Source organism: Chanos chanos, chromosome 3 (genome assembly GCF_902362185.1).
Source record: "Chanos chanos chromosome 3, fChaCha1.1, whole genome shotgun sequence".
Taxonomy (NCBI): Eukaryota; Metazoa; Chordata; class Actinopteri; order Gonorynchiformes; family Chanidae; genus Chanos; species Chanos chanos.
The window spans coordinates 38,755,017-38,776,751 of NC_044497.1; the positions used below are offsets into that span (position 1 = coordinate 38,755,017).

General features: G+C 39.7%; 1 protein-coding gene across 1 annotated transcript; it reads left to right on the forward strand.

Moving 5' to 3' along the window:
* The first annotated feature begins 857 nt into the window (after positions 1–857).
* kcmf1 (potassium channel modulatory factor 1) lies at positions 858–12,940 on the forward strand. Its single transcript, XM_030769208.1, has 7 exons — positions 858–996; positions 6,409–6,576; positions 6,830–6,969; positions 7,352–7,453; positions 7,818–7,995; positions 11,410–11,692; positions 12,458–12,940. The coding sequence occupies exons 1-7, from the start codon at positions 981–983 to the stop codon at positions 12,717–12,719; spliced, it is 1,149 nt and encodes a 382-aa protein (XP_030625068.1). The 5' UTR covers positions 858–980; the 3' UTR covers positions 12,720–12,940.
* The last annotated feature ends 8,795 nt before the right edge of the window (positions 12,941–21,735 follow it).

The window sequence follows — 21,735 nt, forward strand, 5'->3', positions numbered from 1 at the left end:
TACAGGCCATTTGAGAGCCGTGTTGTATGAGACAATGATGCGTCTCACCCTTGTTTATCTGCTTGTTTTTATGTCAAAGGACTGATTTTGAATGAAGGCGCATTGCTATATTAGTTGCAAAAATTAAAAAAAAAAATGGAAATATTTCTGTGTGAGCAGCCTGTTAAATGAATCAAACCCAATTATCATTTAAAAAAATAATTTTAGTGTATTGTTGCACCTGCTCACGAGCCTAGAATATTTGATTATTTAAAAACAAGAAATTTCATTTTGAAGAACTTTTAGCACATTTTGCCATCTATTTTCATGCTCTACTAAATCAGTACAGTAAACATTCGATCACGTTCAGTCATCAGCATAGCTTACTTGAAAATATGTTAGTCAAAGTTCCACGTGAAACAGTTATACAACTAAAAGTAACAACTCTCCAACCTTGAAAGTAGCTTTACCGTTATCATCCTTGATGTTGACTGGCACACTGACAGTGAGACACCAGATTGGGATTAATGACCCTCTGGTTACTCTTTCATTTTCCTCATCATAACGTCCCTCCCACACATACAATTACAAGTCCTGTCATGATTGTACGCCTGACCCAGAAGATCGCATACACATTGCAATTTCACATAGTTTGTCAAAATAGCAAGGAAACACATCTCACCGTGCTCGTTTTCCATCTAGATCAGTAGATGGCGATGTAGGCTTTCATCCCAGCGCAATTTGCCGCCGTCTAATAACTAAAGAAGAAGAGATGAGTCTTGACGCACGCCCCCTAGTGGTCAGTCGCTTTGCCCGAACGGTGTATCTGTATTGCTATATGACAGACGGGGAGGGGGAAACGAACTGTAAGCCCCGGATCCATCTTTAAGAGAAAATAGGAAAGAGAGACCGCATCCTAGTTTTATTTCGTTTTTAGCGGTATCTTTCCGTGTCATATTTGTTAGGGAGCCCGAGGAGGGGGCTGTGTCATTGTCTGTAGGATGTCCCGACATGAAGGTAAGTGTAAAATGGTCGATTATTGCGTCGTTGGGTAAGACTTTTAGCACACAAGCTATTCCTGAGCCGTGGGTTGCCATGTTTGTATTGAAATGCATTGGAAAAGACCCATGATGGCACCCGCCATGAATTTTGCAACCTTTCTTCAACCGTTTCTTGACGTTAGCTCATTTGCAATTTTACCTCGAAGTATTACTTAGAATATGAAGAACGACCTTTGGAGAGCTTTTGCGGAGATTCCTATAGGGAAGCTGTTATATGTAGTGGGCCGCAATGGTAGGACATTGGTCAGCTAAGTTAACTAGCTAGCGCCCTGGTTTCGGCCTGGCGCAAAGGGCGAATGGAGAGCTGCCACGGGATTGAATTTTAAGCTATTCCGAGCTCTCAGGCTCCTGGCCACTTGCGAGGTGAATGCACTGTCATCAAGGTGGCCATTGAGAGGTCAAGGCCTTGTAGGGCCTTAACAAAAGTTGCTTTTGCCAAGTAATGAGGGAATGTTAGTTAGCAAGGTGATCTATGAACACTTCTAATACTGTCTGCGTCCATTTAACTAAATATTCAAGCAGTCATGGGTAGCCGGTAAGCTAGCTGGTCAGATCAGCTCAGCTGCTTTTCTTGTCAGGTAGCGATAATTAGCTAGTTAGCTAACGTTAGCTCGCAAGCTATCTATCTACTTGAGTCATGGTGTGGATCGCCTTTCCAAGACATAGAGCTAAGCCTCCAAAAGTGAATGACTTGCATGTCTGGACTCGAGACAGTAATGTTAAGTTATAGATTACTAATTTAAGTTAGATGCCTCCCTAAAACCGACATGTTTGGGGAGATTCAGTACCCGACATGTTGTAACTTAAATGTACTAACTAGCAAGGTTAGCTGACTCAAAAGCTTGGTTCCGTTTAGCATGGTCCTCTGATAAGACAACCAACCGAACGTTACAAGTCTAACGATTAGTGTTTAGATCGACTTAAAAATGTAAACCGAAAGCTGCTCAAATAAATTTATCGTCAGCACAGCGTTATTTAGGCTAAATTCACGTTCTGTAAAAACTTTCGTCAATTTCATATAACTCAATAGAGGTGACTCGTTAACGTATGTTAAAACGATACGACCTGCTTGCATCGAAACAGGAGAGCCAGCATGAGCAAACTGCTACGATAGAGAAAAACAAACTTTAAACAATCATAGCCCACAATGTTAACTAGAATCAGGGGAAAACTGCTGATTAATTGGCGTGGCTTGACTCGAGCAAACCAGACTCGTCTACAGACATATTTTAATTTTGCTTAACTGTAATAGTCAGTTAATTAAATCCATCATTTTAATAAGGTTACGTTTCCATGTAGCAGTGACAGACAGTGCACAAAGGAAATCTAGGCCATTTTGGAAAGACAGGATCCTGGTGGCTTCATCTGCTGTATGAGTGCAGAACGTTTCATAAATTTACAAATTTAACATGTAATGGATCCACAGTAGGGAAGGCCTTTTAAGTGAGGCCTTGCGCTATTGCCCACCCCCTGTCATCTAAACTTTACAGCTGTTGACAGACCAGTGTCTGCTACTTTGTCAGTATGGCAGCTTACATGTCACCAATGCTGCACATATTCTCTTGCTGCCCCAACACAGTGCAGATTGTGGTTGGGGGTGAGTTTCAAGCTGTGAGATTAAGGGTTATGATAAGTAAACTGTGCTCTATTGGAACAAATGTGTCAGTCTCGGAGTATATTCATTATTTAGCACAGTATTGGAAATGTTGTTCTCGCAAAAATGCATCGAAGTAAATTATTTCAAACTATAACACTTCTCATTTCTTTTATTTGGGATATTACAAGGGTCATCGTTTTCTGCAGTGTAAAAAGTAGCCATGGTTTTTAACCCAGTGAAGTCCTCTGATACGAGGAGTTGGCGTTCTGCCGCCTCTCAAATGGGTTCATGTGATTACAGTTTTACATTGTAATGCAGCTTTTACTGGCCAATTCAACTTCAGAACCTGACAATGCTGGGGAGTTTCCCGTGCTGGCAGAAGTGTTGAATTTATGATATGGATAATTGTCTTTCTCTCTCTTTTTATTTTTAACAACCTATTGTGTAGGTCACGTAACTAAGATCAGTTAGGCCATTCAGGTGTTTCATCATATTGAAATACGGTCATTCATATCCTGGCATATTTTGTATGGAAGAACTGAGGTTATTGGTTGAATGTGGAGTCCATTGATTACAGGAATTTCCTCACTCATGTTACACTGACTCAAAGAGAATCCTCTATGTAGGTTCTATATATGTAGGTCTGTAGGTTTGTGTGTTACTTTGATATATAAAATATGATCCACAGTTGACAGCATAGAAGTACACATAGTTGGCCCAGGAGGAGTGTCTGTCATTCCTTTGTTTCTCTTCCTGTCATTTCTTTCCCTCTGTCCTCTCACTTTCCTTTTCTTTCTCTGTGAAATTCCTTATTCATACCCCACTGAATTCACTATCTTGGGCAATCTTGTGTTGCGGTCAGCAGAAATATTTTTGCTCAGATGATCAAAACAGCCTTCATTGGACCGATAAGAAACATCCTTTGCATTCATTGCAATCCACGTTTTGCAGAATTTGGAGTCATCAACTCTTAATAAGCCCAATCGTTCTGAATACTGTGGATGTCTTGGAAGTTTTAATTCCTACCCTCTCTCTTTTTTTTTTTTTTTCTTTTTTTTAAATGGATTGAGGGTCTACTGATAGAGTTCCAATAATAAACCCACGTACTTTAGAAGCCATTAAATATTAATCAAATTAGTTTTTAAACCAGAGTACCACTAATGGCCTATCAAGATAAAACATTTGTTGTAGAGAGGTCATGTTTTTGTTAAACTGACAGTACATTCATCTAAAATTGATTTGATTTGACTATCTTGGCATCCAAATTGGATGTTTCTTAAAGGTGAGGTGAACTTGAGGCTTAGGTTCACTTATCTTTACAATACCGTGACGATCAGCATGTTTACTCAGACTGATGCTGTAAATAAGGCTGGTTTGCTGCAGGGCCTAAGAATGCCGGAGGGTCTAGGCAAGCGAGATTTTCAGGAAGGGACACCTACAACAGGCCAAACTGACACACGCGGTGTGATGTTTCCAAGACAGATTCTCCAGCGTGTCCTTAAAACGTCATTCACAGGAAACAAAGAGAATGGACTTCCTTTATTTAACGCAGCATTACAAAGCCATTTGGGAGCTATGTAAATCTGCTCATTCAAATGGTCATTTTGGTAAAGTTAAACACAGATCTGCGTTTTAGACCTTACTGGTTCAGTTGATTTGATAGAGGAGGTGTGACTGCAACTCATCATACAAGAATGTCAAGTGGGAAACCTGTTGATTTTTAAAAGGCTTGTAACGGGGGTGATAACCTAGCTATGAAAGGGATTTGTCAAAAGGATGGGTAAACTGATTTGGAGGTAATACGCACTCCAGTATTCAGAGAGACAAAAAAAGGAAGCCAAAAATCATAGTAAGCCAGTAAACAAATGTGTTCGTCAGACTGTTAACAGATAAGCAATGCTCTTGAGCCCAAATGAATAGTTTCATTAAATAGTTTAAATTTTAGTTTAATTTTTTTTTTGTTCTACATTAAAGTCTGTGTTCTGTTTTAATTATATCAGTTTAATAAATGGACCAAAATACTTTTGCAGGCACAGCAACGGAAAATCGGCATTAATAGATGTTCATGTGTTCAGAGAGCAGTTTCACTGGATTGACCAGAGAAAAAACAACAACTTATGATTGAATCCCCCACGTCCAAAGTTAAGACTATAGCGTTGTTTTGTTCCATAAAGATTTTTTTTACATTTTGTGGTGTTTGTAGCTTTATTGAGAACGGTTAGCGTCCTGTAGCCTATCTGTTAAAACACTGATTTGTTTGGAATTTGATTTTCTTTGGCATTATTTAGCAGTTGTTGGGCACTGCGGTTTGACAGTTTGTTTTGTTGGACTTGTTTAGGAATGTGTGAAAGCTTGAGTCTGGCAGTTTGAGTCTCTCTCACAGGTCCTGTGCCATAGTTCAGTACATTGTGGTAGCAGTGTGTGTTAGTCATGGGAAGTCTGGGAAGACAAGATTTCTCTTCCTCTGGGTTGTCGCTTAAACAGTTTGCTATGCAGTATGGTGATTCATTCCACATGTTTCTGCAAAGATTACGGCCTTTTCTTTGGATTGGTAAAGGCAAAAAGATTTAATCAGAGAGATTCACATGTAACCATCTTTCCCTTAAATTACAATTATTCCTGAATACACCTCTCAGTGTGACATTGTTTGTGGAATTGCTCATCATTGCCGAATTTATTTCTATATTAAACACAAGAATGTGACTGGTATCTGTCTGGTGTTGTTTAGCACAGGTTTGTGGTTTTGTCCAAAACAGTTAGGATGACAGGGACTACAGATATGATATTTTGGGGGGGGGGGGGGTGTTTCTGGGCTGAGATTATATTACCATTACTGTGTGACGTAGCTTGAGTGATTGCTACTTTGGTCTTTGACCCTCCTTCATTTCTGGGGGTTGTCCTGCAGCTGTTTGGACCACAGCGAGCGCTGTTGTCTTCCTTTTTTATTAAGTGGGTTATCCCAGGTCAAATGGTGGTGTTAGCAAAGGGACCATTGACCAAAAAGTGATAGTAGTTTCATTAAATTCACAAATGAAGCACAAACCAAATATATATATACACTTTACAGACATTCTTAGTGAAAATTCTTACTAGATGTGTGCAGGTTTAAATTTAGTGGACATTCTCCCAGAGTTGTCAGAGAGGCAAGGTTGCACACAGTCTTGTTGGAAATCTTTCACGGCACATTCTGTTTAGTAGTGGTTGGATGGGAGTGTCAGCCTTTTGTTGTCTTGGAACTGTTATTCGTCGTACTAGCCAAAAACACAGAACACTGAGCTTCTCAGCATTTTTAGAGAGGTTCACTTCAAAAGATCTTGTTTGGATGGTGATAAGGACACTTTTTGATGAATGAATCCATGAATCCTGGTCCACTTCCCCTTTAAGAGAATGTTGTCATTTGCTCATGTCCAAACTTTTCTGTAGGCTGTGACATACAGTTTATTTATTCATTTATTTTTTACTTTCATGTATGGTGCTTGGTCCCTGGAGCGACAGCTGTGGATGGGGGGTGTAGTTGACTGGGTTGGGTTATCGTGGGGGTGGATCCTCATTGAATTCCAGTCATACTGGATTGTTGTGGAGACATTCTGCCTGAAACAGCAACCCATAGAAATCCAAGTGTTTGTATTTAAGATATTTTACAGATGTAGGCAGATACATCCAGTGTGTTTTATGTAGCTTTTTACTGATGTTGTTTTGTTCTCTTCCCCATAAAAATGAGCAGACAGAGTGAATGTGTGACTTGACAGTTCCTGTGCTGTTGCTTGGCAGGTGTGAGCTGTGATGCATGTTTAAAAGGGAACTTCAGAGGACGCAGATATAAGTGCTTAATTTGCTACGACTACGACCTGTGTGCGTCGTGCTACGAAAGCGGAGCTACCACAACCAGACACACCACGGAGCACCCGATGCAGTGCATATTAACCAGGGTAGACTTTGGTAAGTACTTACCCATAATTACATAATCTAAAAGTTTTTGTTTGTTTTTTTTTTTATTCCAATAGCAATTTAATTTGGTTGGTTGGAAGAATAACATTGGCCATAGTGCATGACTGGAAATTCTCTGCATCTCAGGGAGCCATATTTTTCTTATGCTCTGATGACAGAATCTACTTTGCATTGAAATGTAAAAGACTGAAAGAGAACATGGATGATGATGATGATGATGATGATGATGCCTGTATCTTCACAGACCTGTATTATGGTGGGGAGGCATTCTCAGTAGAGCAGCCCCAGTCGTTTACCTGTCCCTACTGTGGCAAGATGGGTTACACAGAAACATCTCTACAGGAGCATGTCACCTCAGAGCATGCAGAAACCTCCACAGAGGTGGTGAGTGCACCTCCCAAACAGGACACGGTTTTGACGCATTACACCATCTTGTAGTAATTGTCCTTCAAGAATATTTAGTGTTGGGCTAGAGCAAAAATGCACAGTTTTATTCATTCTCCAGGAAGAGACCAGGGAAAAGACTATGATGTATTTGAAGCCAAGAGCTTTTCACATCAGACTGTAGTTTCGGCTGGTTGGTCCCTTGCTTTCTTGATAAATACGGTTTTGCTTGGGAGATTTCAGTGTTTATCCCCTAATAGGACAATCACCAGCAGTGTGAGAATGTTTCATTTTTTGAAGTGAGCAGTTGATGACGGTACAGATCTGAATGACACTGTATACAGTGGTGTAACCCAGGCCAAAATGATCATTTCTCTTTCAGATCTGCCCCATATGTGCAGCTTTGCCTGGAGGTGACCCCAACCACGTCACAGACGACTTTGCTGCTCATCTCACACTTGAACACAGAGCACCTAGAGATTTAATATCCTTTCTTCTCACCTTTGTGTTTGTGTGTGCTTTTGTGTTTGCGTGCTTGAGGGCACACAAGGGTGTGTGTGTGTGTGCGCTCCTCTCCTTTGTGCCTGGGGCCGAGAGACCCCTGACTCTGTTCTAGGCAGTGTTTTGAACTGTCCAGATCTATCACTGCTTGTCTTCAAAAATGTGTGAATTCAACCTGCACATAGTATATGTATATGTGAGAGAGAAGGCAAGAGAGAGTGAGAGATGAATAACCCTAACTTGTTACATGGTGATCCCTGCGTTGGCTAAATTAGTGTTCTGTGTCTGTGTTAATCGGAACAAATGTTAATTCTTCATCTCTACTGGTCCTTAACCACTGTTTTCACGACGAGACCAGTGGCGTGCGACACGTACGCCGGATGTTTCACCCTGGGCGGGGACTAGGTGGTCCACGAGCACGTAGAACCAACATGCACTTTACCAGCAGCTCCACAGGTGGTCTGTCCTCCTCACAGAGCTCCTCCTACTCTCCAAGCAATAGGGAAGCCATGGATCCCATAGCAGGTGTGTTAGTGCTCACACGCTCACTCAGACTGCATTCACCGCCTGCAGTTTGGCTTACATCATGCCTTCCTTGTTATATGGATAGACTTGAGTAGGTGGTCTGTAAATGTTTTTCTAAAAAGTTTGCCAGACGTACACATTTTGTCCTAAAATAAATATGATTTGTGTAACTTCCCATTTGCTTACTTCACCTGTGCAATCTCAAATCTTACTTTTACTTTTACAATATCAAACTTAATGTTTACTCGACTTGGGCAAAGTCATGATAGTGTACAGCGTTTTCCTGTATATTTAACAAATTCGATTTTTTGGCAGTCATTATACTTAGATAATGTTCTTCTTGATTCCTCCTGTTTCTGTGACTGACGCATATGTGCTATTTGGGCATTAACTCTCAGACCCCTTTCAAGATCTAGATCTCAAATGCTACTTTACCAACTCAAACGTGAAGCATTAGGTTGATTAGAGGGGGTCTTTTTATGCAGACCTGTATAGGTAGTTGGTGTGGAAATAAGGAACATCTAGAAAACTTCGATTACAAATTAGTTACTTAAAGACGCGAGTCCTTTTTCTGGAGTGTTTACATTGCCATATCTACCTCCTGTAGCTAGCCAGTTCAGCTGTCTGGTTTATAGATTCACTGGAAACATTATCTTGCTCCAGCATTTCTAGCTAGTTAACCAACCAAAGTGAGGAATGGTAACGTGAATGACTGTGCTAATTCCTACACCTGTGTGTATTCAGAGAGAGGTGAGAAGTGATTCCAGCCAAACAAAACAAGTTGATCAGTAGTTTGTACATAGAGCCAAATTACACTTGGGTGAAGTTGAGGGGTCAGCGGGTGGGTTTAGGTCACTACAGGTCATTGTCTAGTCTTAAGGCCTGTTTATGGTAACTCCATGATAACAGGCTGTAGCTGGTCACACCACACAACACCTTGTTGTCCTGTCTGTGGGAATGGGTAATGCCTGTTTCACTCGTGTGGGAATGGGTAATGCCTGTTTGGCTCATGTGGGAATGGGTAATGCCTGTTTCAATCATGTGGGAATGGATAATGCCTGTTTGGCTCTTGTGGGAATGGGTAATGCCTGTTTCACTCATGTGGGAATGGATAATGCCTGTTTGGCTCATGTGGGAATGGATAATGCCTGTTTGGCTCATGTGGGAACGGGTAATGCCTGTTTCACTCATGAGGAGTAAGCAGGACGCAGAGACTATGTGAAAGTATCTCTTTATTCTGGTCACTATTCGGCATGACAAAATACAAACACATCATACAGCTATAATAATGCTACAGGACTTTAAAATAAGACACAATGTTATATCATTTCAAATTCTTTAACAGCTGTGCATTCACAACCACTTTGAATCCTGGCTGGTTTATTTTTCTCTGGTTTTTACATTTATTGTGAAGAGTTCAATGATTTGCATTGCTAGGTAAGAGCTGAAACGGGTTATTACGATATTAAAATAGCATTATAGAGGAAATTATGGTGGAACAGTCCAGTCAGTGAAGTAATGTCTGTCTTTCAAGTGGTCTTAGGCAGGTTGAGAATCATCCCATCATAGAGCACTTACCAGCCATCTAACATGTCAAAATCAGTCCCATTTCCCATAAATATGAATTTATCTAACATGTCAAAATCAGTCCCATTTCCCATAAATATGAATTTATCTAACATGTCAAAATCAGTCGCATTTCCCATAAATATGAATTTATCTAACATGTCAAAATCAGCCGCATTTCCCAGTCCTCATATATGTGAATTCATGTATGGAGATCAGGACACTCGTAGGATCACAGTTATCTGTGGAAGAACTGTGCACATCAAGTTATTGTTTGCATTCTTTCTCTATTATAAAGTTTGTTGTCCCCATTTTTTAAATACCAGGAATTCCATTTGAAATTCCAATTTTATTATTTAGTCAAATTGTCTTTCTTTTTTTTTTTTTTATTCGGTGGACATACTACCTGTCTTATAAATTAACAGGAAATGTGTCATTTTGTGTTTCACAGCCTATGTTCTAGGACAAATGGTTGAAAACAGATTTATAAATGAAATCAACATCAGAGCCCAGTTATTAACAAACAGTAAATGATAACAGGTGGATGAGCTGGTATATGAAGTTGTTTGCAGATTGACTAGTAGTAAAATCACAAATGCACATTAAGTCCCTTCCTTCTTCAGAGAGAAAAAATAGTTGATGTGCACCAGTGTAAGAAAAACCAAACAAATGTACGTCTGATACAAATCATTTTGTATACAGAATATCAAAAATCTGGGCCATCTGCAAGTGCTATGGAACCTTGTCATTTGATCCAGGGTTCATGTCCCGATGTTCAGTGATGTTCTCTACTTAGAGTGTTTTGTTTGTCTTCACCTACATTAACCAATGATGCAAAAGACTTAAAAATTCAAATTTTTAGTCAAAAGTCAAAATTTTAAATAAATATAATTATTTGTAGTTTCTAAATAATATATAAGCATTTAGCATTTAACAGATTGGAGTATCCATTTGAGAAGTTATAGCATACATCTTTTAGGGCTGGAGCTATGTGCAAAGTTGTGTGTACAGCTAAAAAACTGTAGGAGGAGCTACTGTATTCTGAGAATAAGACAGTGAAGAGGAGAAGAGAGAGCCCAGGGTGAAAGAACACAGTATCTTGGCTTCTCAAGCCATCTTAATCATTTGAGAACAACAAGTTTGCTTTTTTAAGCCAACTTAAAATTGAAGTCCTGACTGGCAGAAGACAGCACGATGCTTCTCTAGAAAGCTAAGAGTCACACTCTCCACTGAACAATTATGCTCAGATTATGTGTATTATGTACATTTTCAAATATTTCTGCTTAGAGTGTAATGTTCCACAAAACACTTGGTATCTAGTTTAGATTTTGGCATCATGGTTTATTTTCAGCACAGTTGGGGGAAAAAAAAAGACAATGACAGATGTCAATGTTATGACTGACAGACAACTGCCTGGGCTTTGCCTAACTGATACAAATCTGTTGATCAGAATTTTCAAAATGACATTAAGCAGATAGAGTAATAACCAAGCAAATGGGTCTGTTTTTCTTAATTTGGAATAACAAAGCCATCTGCTTTTTCTCATGTGATTGTCTTAGAAAAAAAAAATTATATCACAGCTGTGATGTGGATTTATAATTAGAGTTTGCAATTTATGAAAAAAAAAAAAAAAAAAACAGGCTATTTCCTGGACTTTTGTGTGGCTGTGTACTTACACAGCATTTCTTTAACTGGGTTCTCATATAGCTATACACCTTACTGTGCTCTTCCTCTGTGCCTCTTGAGTACCCTGCGGGACTTTTTCTTTACGTTTGTATACTTGAATCTTCCAGAGGTTCTGTAGTGATATGGTTGGGGTTTTTTTTTTTCTCTTTCCCTTTCCTGTAGAGTTGCTATCCCAGCTGTCAGGTGTTCGCCGTTCAGCCGGCGGCCAGCTCAACTCGTCAGGCCCTTCAGCCTCACAGCTGCAGCAGTTGCAGATGCAGCTGCAGTTGGAGCGTCAGCAGGCGCAGGCAGCACGCCAGCAACTGGAGACAGCGCGCAATGCCACACGGCGCAGCAATCCCAACAATATCAGCGCCAGCATCCCACCCCCTAGCACTGCTACAAACACAACCATGGTGGAAAGCAACCCACTGGCTTCCCATAGCTCCCAATTTCTCCTCACACGGTGAGAACTTAAACACACAACAAGTTTTCGCATTTTACAGCCCGGTTATCGTGCCACAAATTGTGAATATCCTTTTACCGTAATGTGAAATATAATAAATGAAACTACTTTCTGTTCTTATTCATGTGCATGTTAGTCTCAGTTCTTAGTTCATTCAAAACCAAATTCAGACTTGACACTGTCTTCCTCCAGCAACTGACTAGTGTAGTTATTATGTTATTGCGACACAATCATATATTGCTCTTCCAGATCTAGTGGTGAGACGAGGTATTGCACCCCATTGAAAATGAATGGAGGAGATTTTGCATTTTCAGTCGTTTTTCTCACCATAACTACGATATCAATTCCATTGCAGCAGTAACAGGTCCATCCTAATGCTGTGTAGTGTGCTTGTATACAGATAATTGATCGATTCACTTGTTTGTTAGTTTTTTTAATTGCTTAGTTTCCCGTTGAAAAGGAATGGGGAAAGTTTTAGGTCTCTAATGATACGACGAGGCAGCTGATAGTTGGATTCAACGGTCTTTTGCTCTGCGAAGTAATTGATCATATTTAGACTTACAGCACGAGCCAGTTATGAAATCTCATTCAAAAACTGATGCTGCGGCGCAGTCACATTGGCGTTTTCTGGCGGAAATGCGTGTCTAGTGTCTTTAGTTATTTTACATAAATAAAAGTCAGGCTCCTGACTCTCAGCATTTACTTAGTTATATCAGTATCCCATCAGTCCACTTTAATATCTCCACCACTTCTCTTCTTCTCCAGGTTGAATGAGCCAAAGATGTGTGAGGTGGAGCGACAGGCGCTGGAGAGTGAGCGAGCAGACCGCAGCCTCTTTGTGCAGGAGCTGCTGCTGTCCACACTGATGAGAGAGGAGAGTTCCTCCTCTGACGAGGACGAGCGCCGAGAGTTTGCCGACTTTGGAGCCATGGGCTGTGTGGACATCATGCCTTTAGATGTGGCTCTGGAGAGCCTGAACCTGAAGGAAAGCTCCACAGGCAAGGAGCCTCCACCTCCTCCTCTTTGATGATATCCCACCACGCAGACAATGTCCCCTGTGCTGTAACTGCCAATGACGGTGGGGCAAAACACAGCGCTTTTTTCTCCCCCTTGAGTTTTTTTTCTTTTCTTTTCTTTTTTTTTTTTTTTTTTTTTCTTTCTTTTTTTGGTGATTGTAATTTCAGGTCTGTCACCTTTGTTACATTGTATAAATCCATAAATGGAGAGCGTGCTTGAGATGAAAGACAACAAAAGTGAGAGAGGACAAGTGTGTGCGAGCGAGCGAGAAAATTTAAAAATATATATATATATATATAAAAAATATATATATAAGTTGATAATCAATTCCACATAACTAATTTTTTCCTTTAGCAGGTGAGCGTAGGTAGCTGTGGCAGACCTGTGCTTCCTGTGTCATGCAAAAGGCTCTCCTTATAAATACTCCACATTCAAAAACTGAAGAGGAAACCAAGACCTTCTCTAATGAAGCTGCTGTGTGTATTTATGAATATTAATGAATAAAAAGTGCTTGGATGGTTTACCATAACTACTGCATGAGGTTATTTGCAGCGTGCATGATTTTTAATGACCTTGTCATTAAAAAGGGAAAATCCCAAAGCTTTCTTTAACTTTTCTTAAAGGGTTACTTGAAAAGAAATAAGTTTAAAATCCAAAATTTTAATTTTGTTTCTTTTTTTTGTTTGTTTGATTTTTTTGCTTTGTTTTTAAATTCTTTTTAGTTTTATAAGGAAACATAAACTTTAATTTGGAATCTGGATTAGCTTCTCAAACAAATAATGTAATGTTTTTTTGACTCTTAACTGTTTGCCTCTCACTGTCAAGACACCATTGGTTGAGCAGACTAGACGCCTGCTCTGATTGGTCCACATAACCAGTACAGCTAAAGGCAAACACAACAGAACTCAAACTGAGCATAATTTTACTAAGTTAACAGTACAGGATATTTCTCTTTTTGCCAAGGAAAAAAAAAAAACAGCAAAAAGAAAAACTCCAGTTCTTCTTTCCCCCCACACACCTGATGTTTCTGTAAGAGCTGTGGAGCCAGCAGATGTAGTTCCTAAGTTATGCACCTGTTCAGAGAACTGTTCCTTGCGCTTTACTTGTTCACTTCTCTGCCTCAGTAAACCAGGGCCCACCTCTTTCAAGCCTTATATGTCCACGCCCCTCGTAGTCTCTCTTCAGTAAAGGAGAGCTCAAAACTTGCCACATTGCAAGCATTGGTTTTGTCCTACTTTATAAAGAAAGATATTCTAATTAACTCTGCTAAAGATAGCACCTTCTATTTATTTAGTTTTTTCCTCTTTCTCTTTTGATTCTTTTTAAGCCTTGTGATTAATTCATGCCACCTCCATGCCTATACTCTTATCCTCTATGTAAATTACAATGAGATGTATATTGACTTTGTGCGTTAACTTTCATAATGGTTCTAGGACATGGGCAGACTTTCTTTTTTAATGTAAATTTAGAATACTACAATAAAAACTGCGCACAGCTTTTGATGAAAATGAAATACCATCCTCTTACTCTTTGTGGCTCTGTCCTCAGTACATAGCTGTGTAAACAACTTTGGGCCTGATTTATGAGGCCAGAAGCCAATGTTTTAGTCTTTTGCAAACCCAGTAACAAGGTCAGTGATTGGACATTGGATTTGTAATGCACTGGTCACTGATCATGTTATTGATTTTGCAAATGCAAAACTGTTAACCTGTACAAATGCAATTAGTAAATCTGCTGTGGTAAATGTGCCATAAACGTTATTTCATCCATACACCAAAATCCATAATTATATTCCATATTTACAAGAGATGAAATTACTGGTTATGTCAATCTACACATACAAAAATAATCCAAAATTAACTAAATGAATACAATTATTCTGTACTAAAACCAGGCTACCTCTGCTGCATGTACAATTTCAAAGATGGTCTTTGTGTCGTTATATACCACAAAACCCCACTTCCACATTAAGAACTGTGACGTCTGTTTCTTCTTTCAATTAATAACGCCTTGTGGCGTAAAAAAAAAAAAATACTAACGAACTTGAATAGGCAATTCATTGTGGTCTATGGTCTGTGTGTCATTTACTTTGCTGCCAAATCGAGCGTTGGCGTTATTATAGATGCGTCTTATGGCCACCAGTCCGTGATGTCGATGCAGCTGTTTCTGTCATTTGATCGTGTCGACTATTGTTAGCCACAAATGTTGCCCGTTGCCCTTGGGATGCCTTTCGCGTCTGTATGTCCGCCACTTCTAACCATACCACCATAAACAGTCCCCTGACGAATGACCACGTATGCGGGCCCCTTTCTGCCAATCGCGGCTGCGTGGAGGAGAGGAGGGATCGCTGGAGCTAATTGGTAGGACTTGAGGTAGGGGTCGAATGAATTGGGCAGGCGAATCTTCGTACCGCGAAATACGATCCAGTGGCCTGGCACATGGTACGTGAGGGGATATTCAAATTCGGTGGTGCTGGTGGCACGTTTTCGCTTCATTTTTTAAGTGTGATAGATGCACATAAACCGCTCGAACTATAAACTACTCTTTAAAATTAATTAACGTTATGGTTGGACACACTGTTTTACCAATATAGTTTAATATAAATGTATTGCTTCTCTCTAACGCATCACACGACCGGTTTGCGTTGCCGCTGATCAGCTAGTGGTAGCCTATTATGTGAAGGAGAGTGGACCGGCCTTGTTGTCGACCGACTTGGCGCCATACTGCTGCTGTAGAGAGAAAGGAGTAGTTCTCTTTTTTGCAGACGCTGGAAACATAAAGCCAGTTAAAGCAATACTTTCCCAAAGCTGTACTATACAGAGATAGAACTGTGAGCGCTGATTTACAAGCAGTAATAGTAGACTCGGTGGGGTGTGCCTTACGTGACTGATGTATCCTTTTTCTGAGCTCTGTGATGCGACACCAAAACCATACAGAAATTCGGACTGAACAGTCTGGACAAACACATTCAGACGGTTCGGAATGCCCGGTATGTGTAATTGTAGATATATGAAATGTAATGTTGAATTGCTAGTATTTCAGCTGGTTAAAGAGTTATCAACGCAGTGTTATCAGCAGTAGTTCTGTTTTGGTAATGTACAGCTACGCATATGTAGTCAAAATTATTAAGCTTGTGTAGTTGAGATTCTTGTCATGTAGTGCTGAGCAACAACATCTTCACTGGTCAGTAAAAAGCAATACAGTGAACATCTCTGTTTCATTGCATATCATAAGCCTGTTTCCCTTATCTGGAATTGTCAGTTCTGTTCTATTGACATGGCCCTTGTGCAAGTACTTGGGGTGGGGGTGTGGACTAGCACGTGCATCCTCTTGTAGATGCAAATTACCTGCTTGCAATGATAAGTTTATATGATATATGGATGTTTGGATGGGACTTGTTTTGCTGACACAACATTTTGTAGACTGTGGTTGACTCATGTTAGAGTGTGGAAGACATGTACACATACAGTTGCTCTCCCTCAATGTACCACAATGCAAAGGTGACACTATCCCATGTTCATGGACGGCCAAATAAACCTACTATGGCACTACTCATGTTTGCAGACAAGTTATTTGCAATTCATTTAAATAGATTTGTAAAACTCAAAGGTTTTTTGTTTTCCTAATGCTTTAGAAGATTTACCTGTGTTGTGCTTTCATTAGCTGGCAGGCAGCAGCTACTATTTTAGGTAGTCTGCAATATAGGCTACCTCTGAATTTGTTAGCAGGATTTACCAGTCAGTGAGATAAACAGTTTCAAATTATATTCTCTCTTCTCACTTAGCTGTTCCCTCAGTATAGCTGACATAGTCAACATGTTTATCACCATGTTTATTTTCTGATTGTGAATCATTTTCTCTAAGGTTGGTTTCTCTATGGCTGGTTGTCCCTTTAAGCACCTGTAATTTTTCACCAGCTTTCAACTGACAGATAATTCTTTTCCAATTTTCTTTAACTGAGGTAGCATACTCGAGCACACCAGATAACTTTGTTGTAAAATTAGTAAGATAATGTTTCCTATGCTCATTGCCAGCAGTTGTATACAGAGGCAGTCACAGCATCAATGACAGTGTACAGTGTGCTGCTTGCAAATCCATTGTTTCCTATTGAATGGGCTGCCTACCATTTTTTTTTTTTTATCTCCAATAACGTACTGTTAGTCTTTCAATTATAACTAGCTGTGGCACTGAGTGCAAGCAAGTAAAATATATTTCAACTGAAAGAGTGCTGCACATTAAAGTCTATTTTGGTTCAGCTAGCCAATCAAAAAATGGAGTAGGAGAGCTTTACCATGTCTATAGTGCTGGGTTTTGAAAGCATAGTTGAAACATGCACAGAGTGTTGGTAGATAAAATAATTATGGTGGTGAATGAATTTGAAGGCCTTAATAAACACTTTATAACTTGAGATCAAAACTCTACTACAACACCAGTGTAAAGGAATGGGCTTGAAAGTTTTTCGTATTTGTCTTAGAAACATCCTAGCTTGCAAATATAACAAAAAACACCAAATTTTGGAGAGGACCATTACGGTAGCCACATAGCTAAGACAATGCACAACTCTGCTCTTTCCTCTTTCTTAGGATTATCACATCATAGATTGCCAATTATTTTCTGAAGACTCCTAAAACATTACTCTTGGTGTCATTGCCCCCTTGTGGATCATGTCCCATAACTGAATCAGTGTCTTTGTTTCCTGACTTTGTCATTATGTTGGTATAATCTACAGTTTTTTGAAGTGAGCTACTGTGGACAGACCATCTATTTGAAACCACCAATGTTTGTGGATTAGGATGAGATGACAGTGTTGACATGTTCATGTTTGTGTTCTAAAAGATCCTCAGTAGTCTGCTAGAAGACTCTGCTAGAAGTTTCCGTAAGTTGTGCTACATGTCTAAAACTGCAGAAAAGGACATTTAGTAACCACGAATTTGGTTGTGAGGACGACCAGACCTCTGCCTACAGTGGTCCTACCACTTCTGAACTGATAACCAACTACCCTCTGATCAGGAATATGAATCCATACCAAACAGGATGAGTGGTAATGGCCGCTTCAGATGATTCTCTGTCAGGGATCTTAGTAATCATGGACAGACTCTCAGCCATTAGAGTGTTGCAGTTTTCTTGGTTTAACAAGTGCTTCTCCTTGACATTGATGCATTACAAGTAACTGAATATGTCTGCTTGGTAGCTTAAAGATGAAGGCTACTCCAAGTATCAGTATTGTGTTAGGCAGTAGTATTAGTTTTATAAACTGTAGATGCGTCAAAACCTTTAAAGGCCATGATACTGTAAGACATACCACCTTTATTAAATGCACAGTATTACAAGGAACATTTCCACTGACTGCAGAGAAGCTGCTCACATGATGCACAAAGCATAGAGTACTGATATCTAAGCAGTGAGAGATTCAGTCTGCCAGGAGCAAAGTAAATTGAGTCAAATCACCCACACAACACACTCACACACATACGTACTGTACACATTTTTAGTTAACAAGCATCAAGACACACAAACATACACACACTCAACCAGTGCCTGGGCAAAGCATTATTTTTCGAATGAAAATGATTATTTAAGTTTCTGAAATAGAAAAAAGAATCAGTGAACCCAGGGTGGGTTACATTCAAAAAAAGTTCCCATCCCATCTAAGTACATTCAAAATAATACAGTCTTCCAATGCCCAGCACACAGTTCTTCACACAGAAATAAAAAGAGTTAGGAGTATGGGCATTGACTCCAAGCAGTGGCTCATAGCCTTCAATTTGTTGGTGACACAGACAGTGTCAAAACGGAGACCTGTCTTTCCAAATCTCAACAGGGAGGGCATAGTGTTTACATCATAATCAATGAATCAGGTGAATCTGGTCATTTCTGAAGGAAAAGCTCAGTGCACAAAAATGTGGGTGGGGGGAAGAGAGGGCTGGATTCAAAACTGGGATTATATTCTCACTGATATTGTGAACAAGCACAGAGAGAAAAAAGATAAATTGTCACACAAAATAAACTATTTACATATACATATTGCCTATGGCCCATGAGATTTTTTCCCTTTATAATGTCGTATTTGACATGACTCCCGTCTTAAACAGTGTATATATACTGTTTAAAACAAGCCTCATGTATAAAGGTATATACATAACAGCTGTTTTAAACTATAGACAAGTATTTAAATTGTACAAAATGAACTATGAAGTACAGGCTGGCTGTTCAGAGCAGACATAGATCTATAGAGTACAAAAGCTTGAACATGTGCTAAAACTTCAATAAAGTTATGATTATTTGAACTTTTTGCCAAACAATTATCTCATTTGTTAAATAATGTAAGACACAAAAAAAGCATGTAAGGTTTGGAAATGACAATATGATTAGATTTCTGGATCCTGCCCGTCACCGTCAAAGGAATATAGTTTGGCCTATCTCAGACAGTAGTGGACCAAACTTGGCAAAGTTGACAAACCTGTGAGCATTAGCATTGGGTGCTCGCTTAAGCCCAGAAAAATACTGTAGGGTTGTCTTGATGCCCTAAGGGTAAGGACATTGTGATGATTTAATTCAGGCTGGTGATGGTCTTTTCAGAGCCATCTACTTTCTAATTTGAGTAGTACTTGTTATGGGAATACTACAAAATACTACACAGAGGGCAAGAAAAATGGTACACTCTAAAAAGTGTAAATTTACACTCTAAACTCTAACTTTGGTGTTCTCTTCCAGGCCAACCTTTAACATGTCAGGGCATGTCCACTATGTCAAAACAGTGTGAGAGAGAGCCAGCACATAGAAATGTGTGCTGCAGTTATGTTAAGAACCATTAGAAAGCTTTGACATCAGGGTACAGATGACAGTAGATGCTGCTGATGTATATTTACAGCTCGACTGCAAACACACACACACTCACACACACACACACATATACACATACACATACACACAAACACACACACACAGCAAAACATTTCACAACTTTTCCCTTCTTCAAAGGCCTAAGTCACAGGTTTAAAAGAGTCAAAACCTGTCCATGTTTGCACTGGATCAGTAACTCCTGTGAAGTCAGTGTAATTAGTCATTGTTAGCAGATCCAGCTAGCAGTGATAAACAACTGAGTGAATTAGTAATTGGCTATCGCTGGTTCTGTTGGTTATGTCTGAAAGATGCACTGATTTTAGGAGAGTTGGGATTGAATCAGTGACCAGAGGTGCCAGTAATAAAGGTCAGTGACAATACACACAGCCACTACGGAGAGTCCATAACGGCAGCAGTCAGTGGTTATCTATCAGTGGTTTGGTCAGTGAATCTGATTGTGCATATGCTGTCTATTATTAAGGGGTATTCGATGCTTACTCATTTTACAGTCAGCAGGTCATGCATAGGCCCTTTAGTTCATCTTCCATACTTCCTCCTTGTTGATTTACGTCCATTCTCGTAGGAGGATTATGGGTATTCTGGCAGGGTTTGAAGCACAGAAATGCAGAGTCGTCCCGTCCCTTCATATGGGGGCATAGCTTGCCATTGTCATTACCTCAGGGGCGGTGCGACTTGTAGCAATCTCTCACTTAAACACACACAACTTCACAGTGCCCACCAAATCCATTGCTTTGCAACTGCCCACAGCACACCAAAACGAGTTCACCACAGATTATCACTTAACATGTCTTGTTAGTCAGTTACTCCATAGAAGATATAGAAACAAATTAATGAATAATCCAAGTGCTGATAAAGCCCAACTGTTGGAATGGCAGGTTCACTTCATAGTTTTCATCTACAGCTCTCCAACTCAAGAACATATTAAGAAAAAAAATGTCCTCAAAGGCAGAGTCCACTGAAGAACAACACAGGACACAACAATAGTAGTAGAACAGCCTTTGATGACACACAAATCTGGTTTCTTGCTGCCCTTGACTGATTCGGGATCAGTGTGGAGTTTACCACAGCACTGAAAATAACCATTACAAGCAAGACAACAAAACTGGCCCTTGGATCCACCCTGACGAGCATATTTTGACAAAAAAAGAAAGAAGAGGGCCACCATTTAAGTGACAAGTTCAACGGACTTATTGAATGTCACTGCTGGTGATTTTGCTCTCTCCAAAGCAAATAAATGAATAAACCCATAAATCTATGAATTTATTCCCTCATCCCCACCCCACATCCCAGTATAACTGCTTTAATGTCGCAGTCAAGTCCCACCAGACCTCCAGTCCAGTCAGCATGATACCAAAATGCTTGTTTGTCTCTGTGCTTCTGTTGTCCAGTAAATACTGTGTTAAGATATAGTGCATTGTCACCACAGTCAAAAACACTTAGCATCTCCACCCCAAAACCTGGCATTGAAAACCCCACTAAAAATAAAGAGTCCAAAAGAACTGTTCAAATCACTAAATCTGTACAAAAAGGAAACAATAAATGAATGAGTGAAATGGACAAATAAAAGCTTGTTTCTCTACACTGTAGATTGTATTGCAGTCTGTATCAGCACATCGAGATCTGTGGCTACAGCATTAACAATGTTATGTTAATGGCCAGGGCTCACGAAGGTTCGAAACAGAAACTCGACAGCCTTGTGTGTCTGTCCCAAAAGAACAATATGATCAAAAATATGGCACCGTGGTGACAGAAAAAAAATGACTGTGCGAGAAACATTGACTTCTCCAATAACCCAAAAGTCCATGTTGTGGTCTCACGAAAAAAGCAAAATGCAGAGATGCAAAGGAAAAAACAGGCTTTGTTTCATTAATTGGGTTTCTCTTCACTTGCCTTTTTTTTTTTCTTTTTACAATTTTTTTTTTTTTTGCTTTCGGTTTTGCACATTTCTCCACACAAAAATGCAAAATGCTCTCCTTTTTTGGAAAGGAGCAAAAGAAGTCAAAAGCATTAAAATGGTCCATGAAGGAGATTATTTACAGCAGTTCAGTTTCCCTTTGTTCATCCCCGGCATATACACAATTCAAAAGTATGCTGTTAATGCTGGACAAATATGGAGGGCTCCAGAGGAAAAACCAGAAATGTACACAATCAACTTTAAGGCCT